The sequence below is a fragment of the Eublepharis macularius genome, chromosome 5 (genome assembly GCF_028583425.1).
Source record: "Eublepharis macularius isolate TG4126 chromosome 5, MPM_Emac_v1.0, whole genome shotgun sequence".
NCBI lineage: Eukaryota > Metazoa > Chordata > Lepidosauria > Squamata > Eublepharidae > Eublepharis > Eublepharis macularius.
This window is the reverse complement of record NC_072794.1, coordinates 3035275-3054956: the sequence shown is the minus strand read 5'-3', so window position 1 is coordinate 3054956 and position 19682 is coordinate 3035275. Positions and strand designations below refer to the sequence as shown.

General features: G+C 49.5%; 1 protein-coding gene across 1 annotated transcript in view; it reads right to left on the bottom strand.

Annotated features, from left to right (window-relative positions):
• SHD (Src homology 2 domain containing transforming protein D) overlaps positions 1-19682 on the bottom strand; it is a 44598-nt gene that overhangs the window by 12353 nt on the left and 12563 nt on the right. The window contains exons 2-6 of the mRNA XM_054981423.1: positions 18484-18613; positions 17279-17292; positions 17042-17216; positions 4622-4694; positions 4508-4570 (exon numbers count right to left, since the gene is read on the bottom strand). Coding sequence (XP_054837398.1) covers positions 4508-4570; positions 4622-4694; positions 17042-17216; positions 17279-17292; positions 18484-18613 — 455 coding nt within the window. The remainder of the gene's footprint in view (positions 1-4507; positions 4571-4621; positions 4695-17041; positions 17217-17278; positions 17293-18483; positions 18614-19682) is intronic.

Below are 19682 nucleotides of genomic sequence, written 5' to 3'. Positions count from 1 at the left end.
CCCTTGTCGGACAGAAGGTCCGGGTTCAGTGCGAACCGATAATATGACCCCTGCGAAAGCTGCATGACATGTTGGAACCATGCTTGTCTGGGCCAGAAGGGGGCCACCAGAATTAAGTGCGGCCCATCCCTCTGGATTTTGCTGACGACCCGAGACAGCAGTGGGAACGGAGGGAAGGCATAAAACAGGTGCCCTGTCCAGCGTATCTGGAACGCGTCCCCCAGGGAGCGGTGACCTAGCCCTCCCCTGGAACAGAATTGCGGAGCCTTCTTGTTGGCCTCTGCCGCAAAGAGGTCTATGTCCGGGAACCCCCAGTCCAAAAAGATGGCGTTCAGGTAATTGTCTGCTACGGTCCATTCGTAGCTGTCGAATCGCATCCGACTCAGTTTGTCTGCGATGACATTGGTGGTGCCGGGAATATGGACCGCCTGAAGGAACACGCCTCTGTCCACGGCCCAGTTCCAGATCCGAACGGCCTCGTCGCAGAGGGCCTTGGATGTAGTGCCCCCCTGCTTGTTCAGGTAGAACATCGTGGTGCAATTGTCTGTAAGCACCTGAACCGCTTTCCGCTGCAGCGTGTCTGCGAATGCGATAAGGGCATAACGGACCGCTCTCAATTCTAGCAGGTTAATATGATCTGTCCTTTCCTGCTCTGACCAAACCCCATGTGCCCTCAGGGCACCACACTGGGCTCCCCATCTACTGTGGAGGCATCAGTCGAGATTGTGATCTTGGTCTGGATGGATCCAAATGCAACACCCCCAAGGAGGTTAGTCTCATCAAGCCACCATCGTAAGGCCCGGATAATCCCCCTGGGGATGGAATAACATTTATTCTGGGACTCGTGTTCAAAATCATGAACCGACAGGAACCACAGCTGGAGAGGTCGCATGTGCAACCGGGCCATAGGGGTGACAGCCGTAGAAGAGGCCATGAGGCCCAGGAGCCTCTGGATCGCAGTCACGGATTGGAACCTGCACTTGGAAAAAAGGTTCACCATCCTGCCAATTCTTAACGCACGTTCCCTGGGCAAAAACCCTTTATTTACATCACCATCCAACTCCATACCAATAAACAGTATTCGTCTGGACGGGGTAAGGGCAGACTTTTGTAGGTTAATCAAAAGCCCTAACTTGGAGCAGGTGAACATAACCGTATGGATCTGGGCCAGGAGTGCAGTAGCAGAGGGTGCTGCTAGGAGCCAATCGTCAAGATAGGGGTAGATGGTACAACCCTGTTCCCTCAAATAAGCCACTACAACAGCCATACATTTGGAAAAAACTCGTGGGGCTGTTGAGAGGCCAAAAGGAAGCACCTGGTAATGGTAGGCTTTATTGTTACACAGAAACCGAAGGTACTTCCTATGGTCAGGATGGATGGCAATATGGAAATACGCGTCCTTGAGGTCCAGGACAGCGAACCACATGTCCTCGGGCATTAACTGGAGGACTGTGTTCAGGGTAAGCATCCTGAACCGCTTGACGAGAACGAATTTATTCAGTTCCCGGAGGTCTAAAATGGGTCTCACTCCTCCATCCTTTTTGTCCACCAGGAACATCCTGGAGTAAAAACCTAAGAGGGGGTCCTGAGGGAGCACCTCCCGCACAGCCCCCTTCTCTAGTAGTGCCACAACCTCAGCCTGTAAGTTATCAGAAGAGGATTGCACTGAGAGGTAAGGAAGAGACAACACTGGGTAAACATCAAACTGAATTTTATAGCTAACTTTAACGATATTAAGAACCCAACTATCAGATGTAATTTCTGCCCATGCAGAGGCAAACTGAACCAATCTGTTTCCAAACACAACAGACTGTTCGCATTCTAGTCAGAACTGCTTTGGCTGAGTTGCTGACTCTTTGGCATCGTGGGCTTGTTGACCGCGACGAGGGCGGTAGCTAGGCCTCCGGCGCTGAAAGGAACTTGCAGGCGGCTGGAATTGCCTGTAGGACCCATAACGCGGATACAGCTGGTACCGCTGCTGTCGTCCACGGTAGCCCTGCGACGAGCGATACTGGAAACGATTCTCAGTGGATAGCCTGGTCGGGAGAATGCCGTAGGAACGGGCTGTCAACCGATCTTTGCGTTTTTGGGAGAGGTAGTCATCCGTCTTGGATGAGAACAGGGATTGACCCTCAAAGGGCAGATTCTCCACCTTATTCCGCGTCTCGATGGGTAGAGCAGTCGTGCGGAGCCACGAATGCCTGCGGAGGACGATGGAAGAGGCCAATGTTCTGGCAGAGGTGTCAACGGTGTCACGGCCAGCATTTATCTGTTGACGAGAAAGGCGCAAGGCTTCATCAAGAACCACCTTTGCCAACACCCTCTGGTCTGCAGGGAGCTTTTCCATAAAGGCCGCCATGCGGTTCCAAAGGAAAATTTGATATGCTCCCATGATGGCTGAATAGTTGGAGATCTTCAGCGTCAGGGCAGCAGAGGAGTATAATTTCTTGCCCAAGGAGTCCAGCTCCCTGCTCTCCTTGTCAATGGGCACCGCATAAGACCCCTGGCGTTGACGGGTCTGCATTTCCTCCGTAATGAGGGAAGAAGGAGGTGGGTGTGCAAAGAGGTATGCACAACCATCATCCCGCGTCTTGTACAGGGCCTCCAGTTTGCGGGATGTTGGGTACACAGAGGCCGGCTTCTCGCAGATGTCGTGAACGATCTCCACCAGGCCCTTGGTGAATGGGAAAGCAATAGTTGGAGGATTCCCGGACTTGACATATTGTAAAATCTTGTCCTTTGGCTTAGGATCCACAGCAGATATCTCGATGTCGAGAGAACGGGCCATTCTGACCATCTGCTCAGAATAGAGCCTGTAGTCCTCCGAGGGTGACACACGACCAGTCCCAATGATGATGTCATCTGGCGACGGGTCAGATGGTGGGCTGGGACTCGGGCCCTGAGAAGGTTCCACACGGTGATAAGGCGAGACATGCCTGGGGGAACCATAGTGGGAGAACTCACTGCGAGCGTCACCCCAATACTCCCTGCCAAACGAAGGAGAACTGGCATACAGGGAGCCCTCTCTAACATAGCCACTCCGAGGAAGGCAATAAGGCCGGTCCTCCCTTCCCATATAGTCATCGGCATGCCACGTCTCGGCAGCCCTAGGTGGAGCGTCGGGCAGACCACCATCGTCATCAGTGGAGTGGTGCAGCGGAGAGGACAGGTGCGGTGACGGGGTCGAGGACTTCTCCCAGAGGACCTCATCCGTCTGGACCGATGTCGACTGTCGGTGTTTAGATTTCTTTTTCGACTTCTTTTCGCCCTTGGAGGCTGAAGTCGGATCGGAGCTTCGGTTCCGGTCAACCAGGGTTGGTGACTTGGGTAACGGATCCGAAGCCTTCGGTTCCGATCGAGAGCTCGTCCTTGAACCAAGACCAGCGCGAGCCAATTCAGTGGGCTTCGGAGCCGACGACGTCGGAGTCGGAGTCGGATCCGATGGCTTGGGAACCGACCCAGCCGGGATGTTCGGATCTGATGAAGCCCTCGGCACCTTCGGAGCCGGTGTGCCGGTCGGTTCCGACCTCGATGGGGACTTGGAATCGTGCCGCTTCCGAGTCGGATCCGACTGCGGAGTGGAGTGCTTGCGACCCGACGCGGAACTCGCAGCCTCCTTCGGATCCGGGGTTGGGTGTTGGGCTTGTCGGCGATCCGGCGAGCGGGAACGCGAAGTGGAAGCGGTCCCTCGGACAGATCCCATCTCAGGGGGGGTGTCAGCCATCCCACCAGCCGGTGGCGGTCCCCCCGGGGTACCCGGGGCCCCCAACGCCCGCATCACCCTTCTCCACAGCAGGGCGTTCAGCCTATTCGCCCTCTCAGCCCTCGCCTTCGGGGTGAACCGTTGGCAGTGCTCACATTTCCCAACGATGTGCCCTTCTCCCAGGCACTCGAGGCACACGGAGTGACCGTCCGTCCTCGTCATCTTTGTGGAGCAGGTGGAACAGCGCTTAAAAAGCGACTTCTCAGACATCTTCACGATCAGAAAAAAATTTCCTCAGAAAAGTTTCCTCAGAAAAGCGGACAGCTAGATCTTTACCGGTCGGCGGCAAAGAAGAAACTGAGGGGAAAGGGGGCGACGTCGCCCAATGTCGCTCGGGCAGGAAACGGCCGTGCATGCGCATTGGGTCGGACGTGCGCCCCCTAGTGGACGTTTGCTAGAAAGAAAAATCCAGTCGGCAGGCCTGCGCAGGCGCAGTCCCATGTGGGGCTGCACAGAAGACGGACAGTGAACAACACAGTTATTTTCCCAATGTCAAACGTGTCCCCCTCACAGCCCTCCATTTTATCCTCACAACAATATTGGGAAGATTAGGCAGGAAAAGAGAACGACTCTCCCAAAGTCCATTGGGCTTTAGGGCTGACTAGAAGGCTTGGACCCAAGTCTCTCTGGTCAATGTCAAACACTCTGCCCATGGGTTCTCACTTGTCTTTCTGAAGCACAAGTGCGCCTCAGTCCATTGGCCCTTGCCCACCAGAAACATCATCTCCCCCCCCCGTCACTTACGCTTGCTTCTCCAGGGGTAGCGAGGGGTCTACGCGCTCCGCTGCAGGAGGGCTGCCCTCAGGGCTTTGGGCATGGCCAAACTTGGAATTCCCCATCAGGTTTTTCGGCTGGTGCCAACGCTCCATGTGTGCCATTGAACTGGAGGAAATCGAGGACGTCCGTTCCCACTCAGGGTTCTCAAACTGCACTGTGTTGCGAGCAGGGAGAAGAAAAGACCACAGAAACATGAGGCAGGGAGAGATGGCCCTATATGTTTGGGAACCAAAGAATCAAAATGGTGTTTAAAAAACCCAGTAACGCTCCATACCAAAATAAGCCACTTTATAATGAAACTATCATTATTTCTAGTTAGTAAGAACACCAATAGCTAGAGCCACATTGAAATCTGGCAAATTTTCAAAAGGCTACAGTATAGTGGCTATGGGATTGTGACTAAACTGATTTGTATTTACAGAAAGATTCAAGTGATAATGCTAGTCCTGGGCAATACCCATTTCAGGTTGCAAGTGGCAATTGACTTATATAAATGCTGAAATCTAGTATATCAAGGAATAGGGTTTCAGCATCTCCCTGGGATGTTAGATTTCAATGTGCAGGGAGTTGGGTTTTGTTGTTGTTTCTTTGTTGCATGAAGTGGCACAAAACCAGACACACAGCCTGCAGGGGGTACAGCCCAGAAAATAATTGCTCCTTAGTTGTACAGGTGTACATACGTACAAGCCTGAGCTGAGGTCCCTGGTTTGAATTTTGGCTCTGTCATGAGCTTACGAGGTTGTCCTAGGCAAACTATTAGGCAATGTGTCAATAAGAGTACCTTGCATGGGACGAGGAACTGCTACCGAGAATGTGTCAGAGGAGCTCTGTACATTTAATGCTAAAAATTATTACCACAATTTATTCTTTTAAGCAATTAAGCTATTTATAAATTGCTTGATAAACTGGGACGGTCCCCTAAATGGTAACATAAAAAATGCATTGACAATATCCTAGTAACCAGCCAACCAAGAAAACCACTCAAAACAACAAAAGCACCAGCAAGGGAACTCCACCCCACACCTGGGCCCTTTCCACACTGCTTACCTGCTCCCGGGATGTTGCGAAATATCGCGCAAAAAACGTGGAAGATAGCGTCTTCTCGCCAGAGTTTTGCGCGACATCATGCAAAACTCTGGCGAGAAGACGCTATCTTCCGTGTTTTTTGCGCGATACTTCGCAACGTCCCGGGAGCAGGTAAGCAGTGTGAAAAGGGCCCTGTTAGCGAGAAGGAGAATATAGTAGCTGAATCTCAAAGCCTTTCGAAATAAAACTGTCTCGTCTCTTAAAGCTCAGCATGGTGGTAGCACAACACATCTGTCTAGCAAGGAAGGCTTTGGAATTTCTTTTACCTGCACTTCTCAGTGGCTTTTGGTGGTCTCACACTTAGCCAGTCTTGTTTCTGCAGAGCAGTTGATGCTTTAGGAATCTTCCAGTATTCTAGGTTTTTTTAACCCCTTTGAATTGTGTGCATTTATTTATTTATACCCCACCTTTCTGCCAGATGGGGACCCAAACTGGTTCATACCATTCCCCTCTCTTCTATTTTATCCTCATGACAACCCCCGAGAGAGTCTGACTGGCCGAAAGTCACTCAGCAAGCTTCCACGGCAGAGTGGAGATTCAAACCCAGGTCTCCCTGGTCCTGGTGTGACATCCTGTATGATTGTCGCAATCCACGTACGAGGCACCACATCTCTTTCGATTCTTTTGTGAGCTTCCCCCTCCCCGGCACTAAGGACGTGCATTGATAAAGCATTGTTTCTCAAGCAATGACTGTGCACACTGTGGCAGAAAAGATTCTTTTTTGTGTGTAGCATTTTACCAATGTGCATGAGCACATCAGCAAGACCTCATCTGAAAAGAGCCATTGTATGTATGACTGCACCACAGGTTGTTTTAGGGGTTTTTAATCATTGCACAGGTTTGTACTGGTGAAAGAGGAGAAAAATAAAATATACAGGAACTGAAACCCATGGTACTCTCGACATGCTCCTATCCCAGAATTCAGTTTAGAAATTCTCCTGGTTCAACTGGAATTCAAGAGGAGCTGGGCCAGGGCCACTCCAGCCACAACATGGCCCTAGGCCTGGGGCACCATTGCAAGGGGCAGCAGGGGGCCAACCTGTCACACCTACAGCATCTGATCTGCCATGACAAGCAGCCACATGGGAGGTGTTCACCAGGCCCAGCGGGCAGCCATGGGGAGGCTGATCTTTCCCTCAATCCCACCCCCCTCTGTCAGGGAGCTGGGGCACCTCACCATGGGGCAGGCAGGGGGCAAGGCAGGTGGGCGCTGTTGAACTGCACCTCTGGGAGGACTAAGGGGCAGCTGCTGCTGCACTGTGCTGCAGGGCAGGCTGGGGGGCAAGGAGGTCAGGTGCCATCTCCCTGTCTCCCAGTGGCATGGGCGGGGGGCGGGGGCAGTGCTGGGCTGCCCCAAACTGTTGGACCAGCCCTGAGTGGCACCCAGCACAGAGTCAGCTTTTGAAACAGAAAAGGAACAGGAGAAAGCTGCTCACCTCACCATTTGGATGCCACTCTGAAAAAGGCTTCGATCCAGCAATGCATAAGCAGAAAGGTATGTATTTATGTTATTTGTAGTCTGCCTTTCTTAATGAGACTTATGGCAGATTATACAGTATAAGTCAAGGCAAACATTTGCTGGGAAATTCAACAAAAAATACAATAGGGTGAGGATAGGAGAAATCTGAAAACCAGCAGAAATCCAATACAGAGCTGAAACGATGCTGGAACAAAACATAAGCAGATTGATAGGACATACTAAGCAGCATGGAACTACCCAGTAGGACCATACTTACGGCCACAGAGCACATAAAAGTATATTCTGCAGTCCCTGTCCCTCTACCGATGCATCTCTTTGAAACCACTGCCTTGCAGTTCAGCTCTCTTATCTGAGCTAGAGCTGCCACAGCATGATGGTTAAGGGGTTGGACTGCAAATCAACACTCTGCTGGTTCAAATTCCTCGACTGCCGTGAGCTCAGCAGGAGGCCTTGGGGAAGCCCCTCCTCCCAGCTCCAGCTCCCCAGTTGTATTGTAATAATAACACGGAATATGTTTACCTCTCTGAGTGGGCGCTAATTTGTCTAGAAGAGTGGTGTGCATTTATTTATATTTAAATACAAAAATTGTTAAATATAAATATCTTTAATAATAACGCCATCATTATAATTGTTATTAAACCCTCCTGAATCATTTGGTTTTGCATCGTTTATGGAAGGGCAGGAGAGTGGGGGCTTTCCTGGCTTCTTTAGGCAGGCCATTCCATAAGGCGGGGGCCACCACAGAGAATGCCTGTGCCCGGGTATGGGCAGTTGCTGATTTTGCCCATGTGCAAGCGGGCACCTGCAGAAGGCCAAACAGACTCGGTGCAGTTTTGCTTGTGCAGGATCTCGTGCTGGCCCTTTTCTCCTTTTATATTCTCATGCCCAGGAACTGGATGCCCAGGGGCTTGTGCGAGCAGAAACGCAAGGCGGGCGGGGGGGGGGGGGTACAATAAACCTGACTAAGCACAAGTGGCCACCAGTCTTTTCTTACGTTTCTGCCTGTGCCAGAGCAAAAGCAAAATCTTTGTGCCAGATCCCAGCGCCTGCCCTCTGCAACTAGCCTCCACTAATGGAGGCAGGCCCTGAAGCAGGACTGCCATGATCTGGCTGTGCCAGGAAGGCCTAGCAAGGCCTCAGAAGCCTGTTAGCAGCGGGAGTAGGCCTGCCTACAATTCCCAGGAGCCCCTGGGCCGTTTTGGCGCCCTTTTTGGCCAACCAGAACATAGGGGGCTGGTGCTATATAAGCTTGGGAGGGAAGAGGCCTGTGTTCTTCCTCCCAGGGAACAGGGCAGAGGAGGTCTCTGCTAGGGGGAGAGGCCCTCATCCAGGTAGGGCGAGAAGGCAGGCCTGGCAGACAGAGGGGCAGTGAGTTCAGTCGCGCTAGGGCCTTCTGTTTATTTTGCTTTCACCCAACTATTGTTGCTAAGGCACCTTTCTTGTTTGCTTGTTTGTTTGATATTAACAGACCTCCTTGTACAGAAATCCTTTTGTTTGTTGTTAGTCTGCTGGGTCCTCACACCTGTTTATTGGCCAAGCCACGGAGGTCAGAAGGGTTGGGAGGGCACTCTGGGCCTTCCCAAGGGACCCTCAATCCCAGAGTGGTGGCAGCGTAAGGGGGCTCACCCCACCTGAGGCATGACAAGGACCATGAGGGGGGTGTAAGAGGGCGGGGGTTAGACGCATGCTTGTTTGCATTGGGGTGTGGAGTCTTCCAGCCAATTAATGGCCAGGGTCAGGCCTGGAGGGTATACTTCCATGATGGAATACCATGGTAAACCTGCATTTTATTTTAAAACTTGAGTTCAAGGAATCCTTTAAAGTACCTAAATGTGAAATGTTTTACAAGGCAAGGGATACTTGCTGACCCAACTCAGTACTTATAAAAACCCTTTGATGTTGCCCTCCCTCCAGGGCTGGCTCACCCACTAGGCACATGGAGGTGACTGCCTACCATGTCAGAGGTGGAGGGGTGGCAACCAGCTGTGGCACTGCACCAACCCACCAGTCCAACCGTGGTGTTGGGGTCTGCTGCAGCCCCAGGAGGCACCCTTGGCTCCAGGAGTCAGCTGGCGGGGAGTCCTTCCCTCCCTCTTCTTTTCCCTGCTGCCTCCCTTCCGCCTTCCCTCCTGCCTCACCCTGATGTGACAGATGGGGGAAGGAGGGCAGGTGCCATCTTGCCTCTGTGCCATTACCTCCTTTACACCCCGCTACTGCGAGGGTTTAAAAATCAGAAATCTGGCACATCTCTAACATGTTTGCAGCCTTGAAATCTGTTTTTGAAAGAGGTACAAATGCAAAAGTAATGTTATCGTTATTAAACAGATACAAAGAAACTCAGACCCAGCAGGAGGTTGCCCAGATTATTGATACTGCATATCGTTGTTATTATCCCCACAATGTGACCATGGCTGTGTTATCCAAAACAACACGAAGAGGGATTTCCGAGCGAAGGGAAGAGCTGCAAAAGGAAGCGTGTGGTGCACACAGGCCATGGAACATGCATAGCGACGCACTACATGCAACCCAGCATGAGCCATGCATGATCAGCCAGGAAGCAAAATGAAAAATGAGCAGGAGAGAGGGGGACAAGAGAGAAATGAGAAGAGGAACCAAGATGAAAGGGCAGACCCAAGGCACAGAGACATGGGGGCGGAAACAAGGAGGCCTACGTGGGGGCTATCCTCTCCTCCTAGGGGCAGGGCTTTTTTTCTGGGAAAAGAGGTGGTGGAACTCAGTGGGTTGCCCTCAGAGAAAATGGTCACATGGCTGGTGGCCCCGCCCCCTGATCTCCAGACAGAGGGGAGTTGAGATTTGGCGCAGAGGGCAATCTCAACTCCCCTCTGTCTGGAGATCAGGGGGCGGGGCCACCAGCCATGTGACCATTTTCAAGAGGTTCCGGAACTGTTTCACCACGTTGCAGCTGAAAAAAAGCCCTGCCTAGGGGTATATGAAGGCATCTCCTCCCAAGCCAAACCCTCAGTCTAGCCAGCCCCCTCTGCAGCCAGCTCATGTTAGGGGCTCTCCCAAGTCAGGTAGCAAAGGGACCTTCTAAAAACCGCCTACCCTGGATATGCCAGGACCAGGCTGGGGACCTTCTGCATGCAAAGCCAGTGCTTCACCAACAAGCCATGCCTCTCTTCCCCGTCCACTAATGCCATGCTAATTTCTAACGTGTGTGTGTGGGGTGGGGGGTAGCAAAACCAACTTAATCTAAATTTGGATTTCCATGAGATCCAAGAGTCTGAAGTTTGGGGTGGATGTAATTTCTCTTATATACCTCCGCATGCTGAAATAATACACAAGACTTCAGTTTGCAAATCCAGCCTGCCCTCAATCTCATCCCGAAGCAGCATTTAAAACCCAAATTCACTAGTGATTCCCTCAGAACTGAAAACACCTTCTGCTGACACCCATCCAGTTTATAAGAATCCTGTCCACCTGTCATCACCCAGATGTTCATAGACTCCTCTTCCTACACTCCTTCAATCAACAGGCCAAAATACAAACGTATATTCCCTTCCACTTTTGTCTCTCGATCCATAAAGACTAGCATCGTTCAGATGTGAGATTATTTTTCCATACATACTTTTATATTATCAGATTAGCCCCCCCTCCTATTCCTCAGAAGCTATATCTGTTGAATGTCTGTCTGTCTTCTTGTTCAGTTAAAAGCTTTGGCCCTTAACAGCAACCCTGCTATCACCCTCCGAAGCTGGAGTCAAGAGACTGCTGCTCCAGTAATGGCTATTTTGTCCCTCCAGTCCTTGTGTCCCCCATGCATCTAGGAGGAAGAAGGGAAGAAAAGAGTTTGGAAATCAGAAAGAGCGATCGGCAGCAAATTGAGAGGTTGGGGGGTGGGGGGAGGGTTAAAACAAGACATCACCTTCTGGATCTAGGGGTTCCTCTGTCCCTGTGAGCTGTCCCACTGGTGGTGGCCAGGGTAATACTTTAGTCTCCTTAATGTCTACTGCAGTCGGAGGGGAAAAGTAGAAGAGGAGAGGAAGAGAAAGAGAAAGAGGTGGAAGAAGAGGGGAAATGAAGTGCTTAAAAGAGGTTATGCAGTGGGAGAGGAGGTGGTCAAAGAAAGTGAGAAGAGAAAGAGAAGAAAACAGGAGAGAAGAGGACCTCAGGAAGGGAGGGCAGATCATAGGGAGATGCAAAGAGTCGAGAAATATGTGGGGAAGAGAAAAAGTGAGGAGAGGAAGGAAGAGAGATGATGAGAAAGGAGAGGACACAGGCAAGGAGGGAAGTAGAATAGAGGAGATGAGAGAGGAGAAGGGGAGACAAAACAGACATGATAAAAAGAAGAGACCTAATGACAGACAGACAAGGGAAGAAAGGCAGCAGCCCTCCCCTGTCCCAGCATTCACACAGTCGCCATCAAAGATCCCCCTTGAACACTCAGGGTTTAAATCTGAGCTGCCCCTCCCCCCTGGCTCTTTCCTTCTTGCAAGAAAGTCCAGCAATGCAACCTCCTTCAGCTGTATGCAGTCAAGCCTCGCATAATTGGTTAGCAGGAAGGGGTGGAGAGAGCTGGGCATGTATTAACCCAAGAAACACAACTCACTCTTGTGCTGGATTCCCTTCTTAGGACTTTTCCACACAGGCAATTTACTCCTCTTCGACAATACAATTTACTCCTCTCTTTTGGAGTGTTTGCTCCTCAAGGATCAGATTTGTTCGGGCCACCTACCTTTCCACACACCGCTTTTAATCCTAGTGTGTGTGCGGAGTTTTTCCCCCCTGCACCACCATGAAATAAAGGGGTATATGGTGAGATGGGGGGGGGTCATCATTGTTGGCGTCACTGTCGGCATCGCTGGTGCCATCACATCACCACCACCCCTTTCAAAAATTCTTGTGGGTAACCAATTTCATTATTACATTACGAAGGCCAAAGTTGCCCAGCCCTGAGGCATTAGCAGGGAGAAAAAACGAAAAGAAAAGTGAAAGGACACCGAACATGGCGCGCATACAGCATTGGCAAATTAACCCCAAACACTGAACTTTTTACCCAAAAAGCATAGTCTTTAAAACATAAAAGAGATCCATGTAAACACAACAGAAATTAACCCTGTCATTATATTGTTATGACACACTTTTGAAGAGAACTTAATGACGTTATCATCCTTTACGTAAATGCCGAGCCGTATTAGGGATGACTCACTTTTTATCCTGGCACAGGCACACTGAGGGCCCTGCGGCGCACCTGGGCCAGGATAAAGGAGAGTTGTCAGCGGCAGGCTGCTGAGGGGTTGTGGAGCCGGCAGGGAGGCACAGCATGGGGGAGCCCTGACCCCCGTGTGGACCTTCCCACCACCTCCCCAGTGGCTGCGGGACCTTGGGAGGGCCACGCTGGCGTGGCTCTCCCAAGGCCCCGCTGCAAGAACTCTTTGTATTTATTTTTACAATGGGCTCTGTTGCTAGTAAGGTCATAATGTTATAATGTCATAATTGGTTCAAAAAAAAATTTCTCCCATGCATGACAGCCATGCTCCAAGTAAACATTTTTGTTTAGGATTTATGAGCCCCCCTTGCCCCAGTTCCAGGCTGACTCAGAGCTAGGAGGCAGAGGCTGGCGCCAGGGGGAAAACCGACACAATGCAATAACACCAGCATTGCCACATTATAATGTCATTGGCTGTTTTCACACTTCTTACCAGACATGGAACATCACGCGAAGCTCCCGGAACAACAGCATCTTCCCGGTGCAATTTCCCGGCATAACTCTGGTTCTCGCAAGAAATTGCGCCAAGAAGACGCTGTCGTACCGGGAGCTTTGCATGATGTTCCACGGCTGGGAAGAAGCGTGAAAATGGCCATTACATTTTCTTCAAAAAATATAGAGAGATGTCGTTGGAAAGGAGGAGGAGACGGGGAAGGAGGAGGGGGGAAGAGAGAGAGAGGGGCTGTGACAAGGATGGAAAAACCAATCAGTGAGAAGCAGACGGGGGTGGGGGGAGGAAAATTTTGCACAACTGAAAAAGCTGACTCAAAGCTACATTGAAAAGAAAACATTGAAATCTGAAGGGGGAGTTAAGTGTGCAGAATTCAGAAGAAAACCCGAAGGGGCCAAGAAAAAAAGTCTTGAAAACATCATATTGAAATCTCATGGGGGAGTTAAGTGTGTAGAATTCAGAAGAAAATCTGAAGGGGCCACAACTGGCAAAAATTGTCTGTGCAGAAAAGGCCTTAGAGTGCGAAATACTAAGAAATGCCCTTAAAGGAGCTCACTGCCCCTGCATTTTTGCTTGCCCACCAGAAAGAGACAAGCATACAGCAGAAACTTGTGCAGAGATACATCAGGCAGCCTCCTCCAACATTAAGCAGATACACTGCCTCTTTCCTTCAGGAACAACTGAATGACCCACCCATGCAAAATGCAAAGATGCACCAGAATCATCTCCCCTCACCCCTGGCAAGAAAGTCTGAGGGTAAGAAAGCCAGAGCAGAGCAGTGACTCATGCAGAGATGCTACAGGCAGCCTTCTCTGATGAACAATTCTCCTCCATTTCTCCCATGATTATTTTAAATTATCTCACTGTGGCCAGTCTGGACTGACTGGGAAGCTGCACAGCCTCTAACACGAAAGTGAGTTAGGAATGTAAAAGAATTAAGCATCTTTTTTACACACCTAGGTGGTGGCAGTGATGCTGGAAGGATTTTAACAGGCAGCCTCTTCTGAGGCACAATATTTCTGTTCTCTGTATTAGGCGTGACTGAACGCTCTGCTGCAAAGACACAGGAGATCTGTACACACACACAGAGCAGAGGCTGATTGGAAGGTCAGTCTAGAAAGAACAGGGATGTGTGCAGGGGCATAACAGGCAGCCTCTTCTGAGGGTGGGCTATTCTGCTGTACCTCTTCATCGGAACAACCTGAACACTCCCTGTTGCACCTGACAAAGAAATGGATTACCCACCCTGATCGAGACTGCTTGGAAGGAGACAGCCCCAATCAGGGACTCGCGCAGAGACAGAGCAGGCCAACATTTAGTCACTGTGACCAAGTTAGGAAATAACAGGCTTTGCCTCATCGCAGAAGGGGATGGGGGTGAGGGGCTGAATCCATTTTTCTAGAAATAACACTATATGGATTTGCCAAGCACAGAGATTTATAATGCCCTTGAGCAGACATGAGGGAGCAGCAAGATTCTCCTCGTTCTGTCTTCATTCTGGCACATTAAGAAGCAAAAATCCACCTGGTGGGGGCTCGTTCCCCACCTCTGAAAGGGCCTTGGGTTTCGCACTGATCTTTAGCTCATTCCACCATGATGTGATGTCCAAAGGGAGCCGAATAGCCTGACAGAGAGAGCTCTAGCCATTCGGCATGATGAGAAGGAAGTGGGGGAGGGGAGGGCTCCCGAGCTCCTCCCCTCCGGAAGATCAACCATTCAGGGGCTGAATCCAGCCACCAGAACTAAAAGATGGGCCTCTGCTAGTCCCAGCTGCCCCCCATACCTATTACTTTATTAACTGCTGTTTATGCTTCTCTGATCTCTAGTATGAGCAAAATCGATCATCGGTGGCCATGATAAAGTCATGAGGAGGGGGTGGGACTGGGGATGGGAGAAGACAGAGAGAGCAGAGATGAATTTCAAGAAGCAATTCTACAATGGAGGAAGACTGCTGGAAGGGATTTTTTAAGGACGTTCTCCCGGTTCAGGGCCTGCTTACGCAGCAAACCAAAGGAAGGTCTTGCCCTCAAAGCCTAGAAAGCTCAAAGACAGACCATAGACAGCCTCCCACATACTCAAGGTAAAGGGGAATCGCTGAGGGAGCTCAAAGCCCACCCCCACCCCCGATCCTCCACGGTCTTTCTCGAATACTGGTGCGTGGAAATGGGCCATCCACACACACGTCACAGGTGTATGTAAACAGAATCTTTCTTTGTTCAGGTCATGATCACATAAGCAGAACTGTAATTTTGTCTGGCTGGTAACAAGACAAGACTCTTAAACTCAATTCCCTGCTTCATTTGGAATCTTATACTTGACGGTTTGGGTAGGGATGCAGTCAAACTTCTGTGATTTTGGGTCATGAGAATAAACACCACACATCTGCAACTACCGAGGGGAGATCTACCGAGGAGAGATCCTAACACATATACAAAGTGTCTCCTCTCAAGCAAGGCCCTTTGCCCATCTCGCTCAGTCCTGTGTCCTCTAATTGGCAGCAGGTCTCCAGGTTTGTGGGCAGAGAAAAGTCTTTCCCAACTCCTGAGAGCCTTTTAACGAGATGCTGGGAACTAAATCTGGGATATTACAGGTACTACTGCATATGCTGTAGCGTCCTGGCACGGTCCCTTTTTTCCCACGCAAAACTCCTCTGGGATGCAGACCTTCTTGTACCTACTGTTAGAACACACACCATGGCTAACGAACCTCACAAAAAGGGATTTTTGGAAAAGGTACCCCCTCCCACTCCAGTAGCAGCTGTCACAGGACCAGAACCAGCGACCAATGAGTCAGGAGCATGAAGGGGGTGTCCATGTGTGCCTCCATGTCTCCTTTCCCTCTAGCTACAGTTTTAGAAATCAATTGCTATGATTCCACAAAGAAAGTGGTGGGGGGGGACCAGACTTCTTGTCCTGCCAAATGACAAACAGTTCCCGTTCTTCAGCCTGGGGAGGTTTTCTGAAGCCAGAACTTGATGACATCCAGATTGGACTACTGCCTCTATGGGAGCTGCCCTTGAAGATGGTCCAAAAACTTTAAGTGGCACAAACCATGGCAGCCAGGATGTTAACAGAAGGTCACCAGACTGAACATTCAATCTGGCTCCCAATTTGTTTCAGCCTCAATCCAATGGGCTAGTTTTGACTTTTGAAGCCCTAACAGTTTTAGAAGGAAAGTACACGAATGAGCAATTATACGCCAACGTTCCCCTCCTGGGATCTCAATAGACTGATGTTGTTTTGGAAGCCTGCATTGTCCAAACTGAGATGGTTGACCCGTAGTGATAGGGTCTTTTAAGCCAATCCCTAGGCTATGGAACTGCCTCCCACTGGACGTGCAACTGCCCCATCCCCTTTGGACCTTCCAGTACATCTTAAAAACTTCCAGAGGGTCTGTGTGATTGGTATTATTTAACCAAAGCTGATTCCCCCACCCCTAAATCTTTTGGGTGCAGATCAAAGAATTTTTTCACTCAGGTTTTTAGCTTCAAGATGTTATTCAAAAGACACCTGCCGGATTATAATCTCTGCCTGCCTCCCTTCCCCAGCCTGAGAACAGAGTTTTGTTCAATCTATGATTTAGACCATTACTGTTCTACTTTGAATTCTCTGGCATACGTAAAATTATTGTCATCATTTATGGCAAAAAAAAGTGGGATAAAGATGTTCTAGTAAATAAGTCAATCATGCAATTGGAGAAAGTTAGCACCATTTCACATTTTTATACTGTACATTTATTACTAACTACAACTAACTACTTTTAACTACTAATAAAATATTCATGCCTTGTCAGCCTTGTATATGCTGGGGGGGGGGGAGGGGACACAATTTAGAAACAAATCCTCTGAAACCTTGCCCGGCAGCTTTTCTGAGATTTTGGCAGGAATTCTACCATACTTTCAAACATATCTTCGAAAGCATGAGGGCTACACTCTTACATTTAACAAGAAATGCCCAAGAAGCCGAGCCCTGGGCCCAGTTACTGCATCCTAGGCATTTACTAAAGAAATCACTGCATACATTCAGTGACTGACTCTCAACACACCTTTAGGCATATCTTTGCAGATACTTGCATAGTTTTTAAAAGAATGGACATCAGAATTCTCAAGAAGCTTAATTCTGCTGCAAAACAATACATTTAGGACTGTTCTGTTGCTTTCTAGAAAGTAACAACATTCACACAAGGCCACCTGCCCCAAGACCTACAGAGTTCAGATGCTATCTGCTCCAAAGGACCGGCAAACAAGACCCTCACCTGCAAAAGCCCGAGAAATGTGGTTCTTCTTCCACTCCCATGGCTGGTCATACTCATCCGCTGGCCGTTCATCATCCTGGGGCAGGCGGCTCTCACGGGGCTTCTCAGCAGAGGAGCCCTCCAGGTCCGCATCCAGTTCCTTCTCTTCATAGGGGGTGTCGTACAGCTGCAGACCCTTCCGGGATTTCTTCACCATTCGTTCCTCCCTGTCGTTTTTGTGCTGGAGATCTGGAAAGCCAAGCCAGGAAGAGCTTAGGGGCTGGGAAAGAGGTGCCAGGTTAGCAGCAGGACAGTAGAACTGCCAAAGCGTCACAGGTGGACTGTAGCCCACAAACTGGAAAGCTGCATTGGAATGAGTGGATGGAGAGGGAATTCTGGGTGTTCCCCCCCATCCCAGCTCGAATCTAAGGGTACCACCATCGTCTGCACTCATTTTTATTTGGTATTCAAAAATGAAAACACATGCCGGTAAACAGGAGAAAATAAAAAGAGCTCTGCTGCTTGTTTCCCTTGGTGAGCGTAAATATTATTTATTAGTAAAAAGTCCAGTAGCACCTTTAACCAACTTTATTGAAGCATAAGCTTTCGAGAACCGCAGCTCTCTTTGTCAGATGCATCTGTAGCATAAGCTTTCGAGAACCGCAGCTCTCTTCGTCAGATGCATCTGACAATAAAGTTGGTTAGTCTTAAAGGTGCTACTGGACTTTTTACTAACGTGGTCAACACTCTAATCACAACGTCACACCAGCCCTCAGCCTACTTGATGTCTCCAAGACTCCACAAACAGTGCAAAAAATGTTCCTCAAGCAACTGATAGCCAAAAGAATGCCTTTGAACATGGAAGCCCTATTCAGCTGTCCCAGCCATTAACAGACCAAGGCTACCTTCAGGGCCAAACTAGGTAAGGCCATTTTTAAGAGGCAGGTGTGGACAATCGGTGGTCATTTAGTGTAAATATTTCAGACAGCCAAATATTATTTTGTTCTTAGGATGTAATGGGATTCCCCCATCCATGGCTGCTCCCCTCGCCCCCTGGGTGAGAAACAGTTCGGAAACCCAATGTGCTGCTTTCCCTGTTGCTGGTTCATTCATCCCTCTCGTTGTGGAGATCAAGAGGCACTGCCTGTGTGCTTTCAAGAACATGGACTAGAAACTAAAGAGGCCTTTGTTGCTTGCGAGTGAAAGCCAAGATTCTCTGCATGATGGATTCTCCTGCACAGAATCTGCAGGGCCGTTTCCAGATGGCTTACCTGCCTCCGGAACGTCGCGCCATGTTGCGGGGAAAACGCGGGTAAGCCATCTGGAAACGGCCCAGGTTCACACAAAAACCTGGCTATACGAAAGCTGTCCCTTGCATGCATTCCCAAACTTTGGTTCTGTTACCTGAATCATCCACTCCTTGCCTTCAGAGTTTTCCTTTCTTCCTCCCACACCTCACTTACCAGCCACCACCTTCTGGGCATCGTAGGGTTCCATGTAGCCGTTGTTTTCCAGTCCCATATCCTCCTCCCCATCTTCTTTCGGCTCTCGGTGAGCATCAAAGGGGTCCGAATACTCACTCTCACCAGGGGGCTATAGGTAAGCAAAGAGCAATGGTTAATGCAGGAATAACACACAATAGCAACTGTGTCTCGTTTTTTTCTGGCTCACTGTAAATGAGGTTCCAGTGGCCCACAGAAATTGCCAAGTGGAAGACAAATTGAGATGGGAGACATGAAATGCTTACATTCCAGCCATTTTTCAATTTTTTTATTTTTCCAGCAATTTTTCTGCCCTAGCAGAAAACTGCCCTAGCAAAGGCAGTTTCACTCTGATTTGGCTTTGTGATGTCCAAACCCTGATTAGCTAACCAGCAACATCAGGAAGCTTATTCAGACCAAGAGAAACATTTCCTGCTTTTATTCTGATTTAGTGATGTGCTGATTACATCAGCAAATCTGATTGACCGGCTGATGAAGGGAAGACCGGCATATAAGAGCAACCACAGGAGATCAGGCCGAGGATTCATCTAGCATCCTGTTTTACACAATGGCCAACCCCATGCACTGGGAGGCCTCCAACCAGGACATGGAAGTCAAAGCCTCTGCTTATTGTCACAACTGACCTTTAGAGGTATACCACCTCTAAACATGGAGGTTCCATTCAACATCACAGCTAACAGAAACTGATGGGCCTATCTCAATTCACGTGCTCAGACCCCTTTAAAGCTAACTAAACTAACTAAAGCAAACTAAACCAGACATCAGCAGCAGCACATTCCATGGCTGCATATTCCACAAGCAAATCACTACTTCCAGTGAACAAGGATTTGCTTTGTCTGCTCAGAATCGATTGTCCATGACTGAGATAACATCATACTGCATGTGTGATCCCTGACTGGTTGGGAGCAACTGGCGGGGAGATGCCAAAATGGCACCTAATGTGATCAGGGTCCAATTTTCAAGCAGCAGTCTTCCTTGCTCCTGGAGAAAGCCTGTTGTTGGAATGAAATCAGCCATTCCTCTTGATTTGTATCCTCAGAGTCATGAAGCATTCTCAGAAAACAGATACTCATGCCAAAAAAAGAAAGAAAAGAAAAAGAAACAAATAACGGACACTGTCCCAAGGGTGAGTGATTCTTACACATTCTGGACTTGGTGTG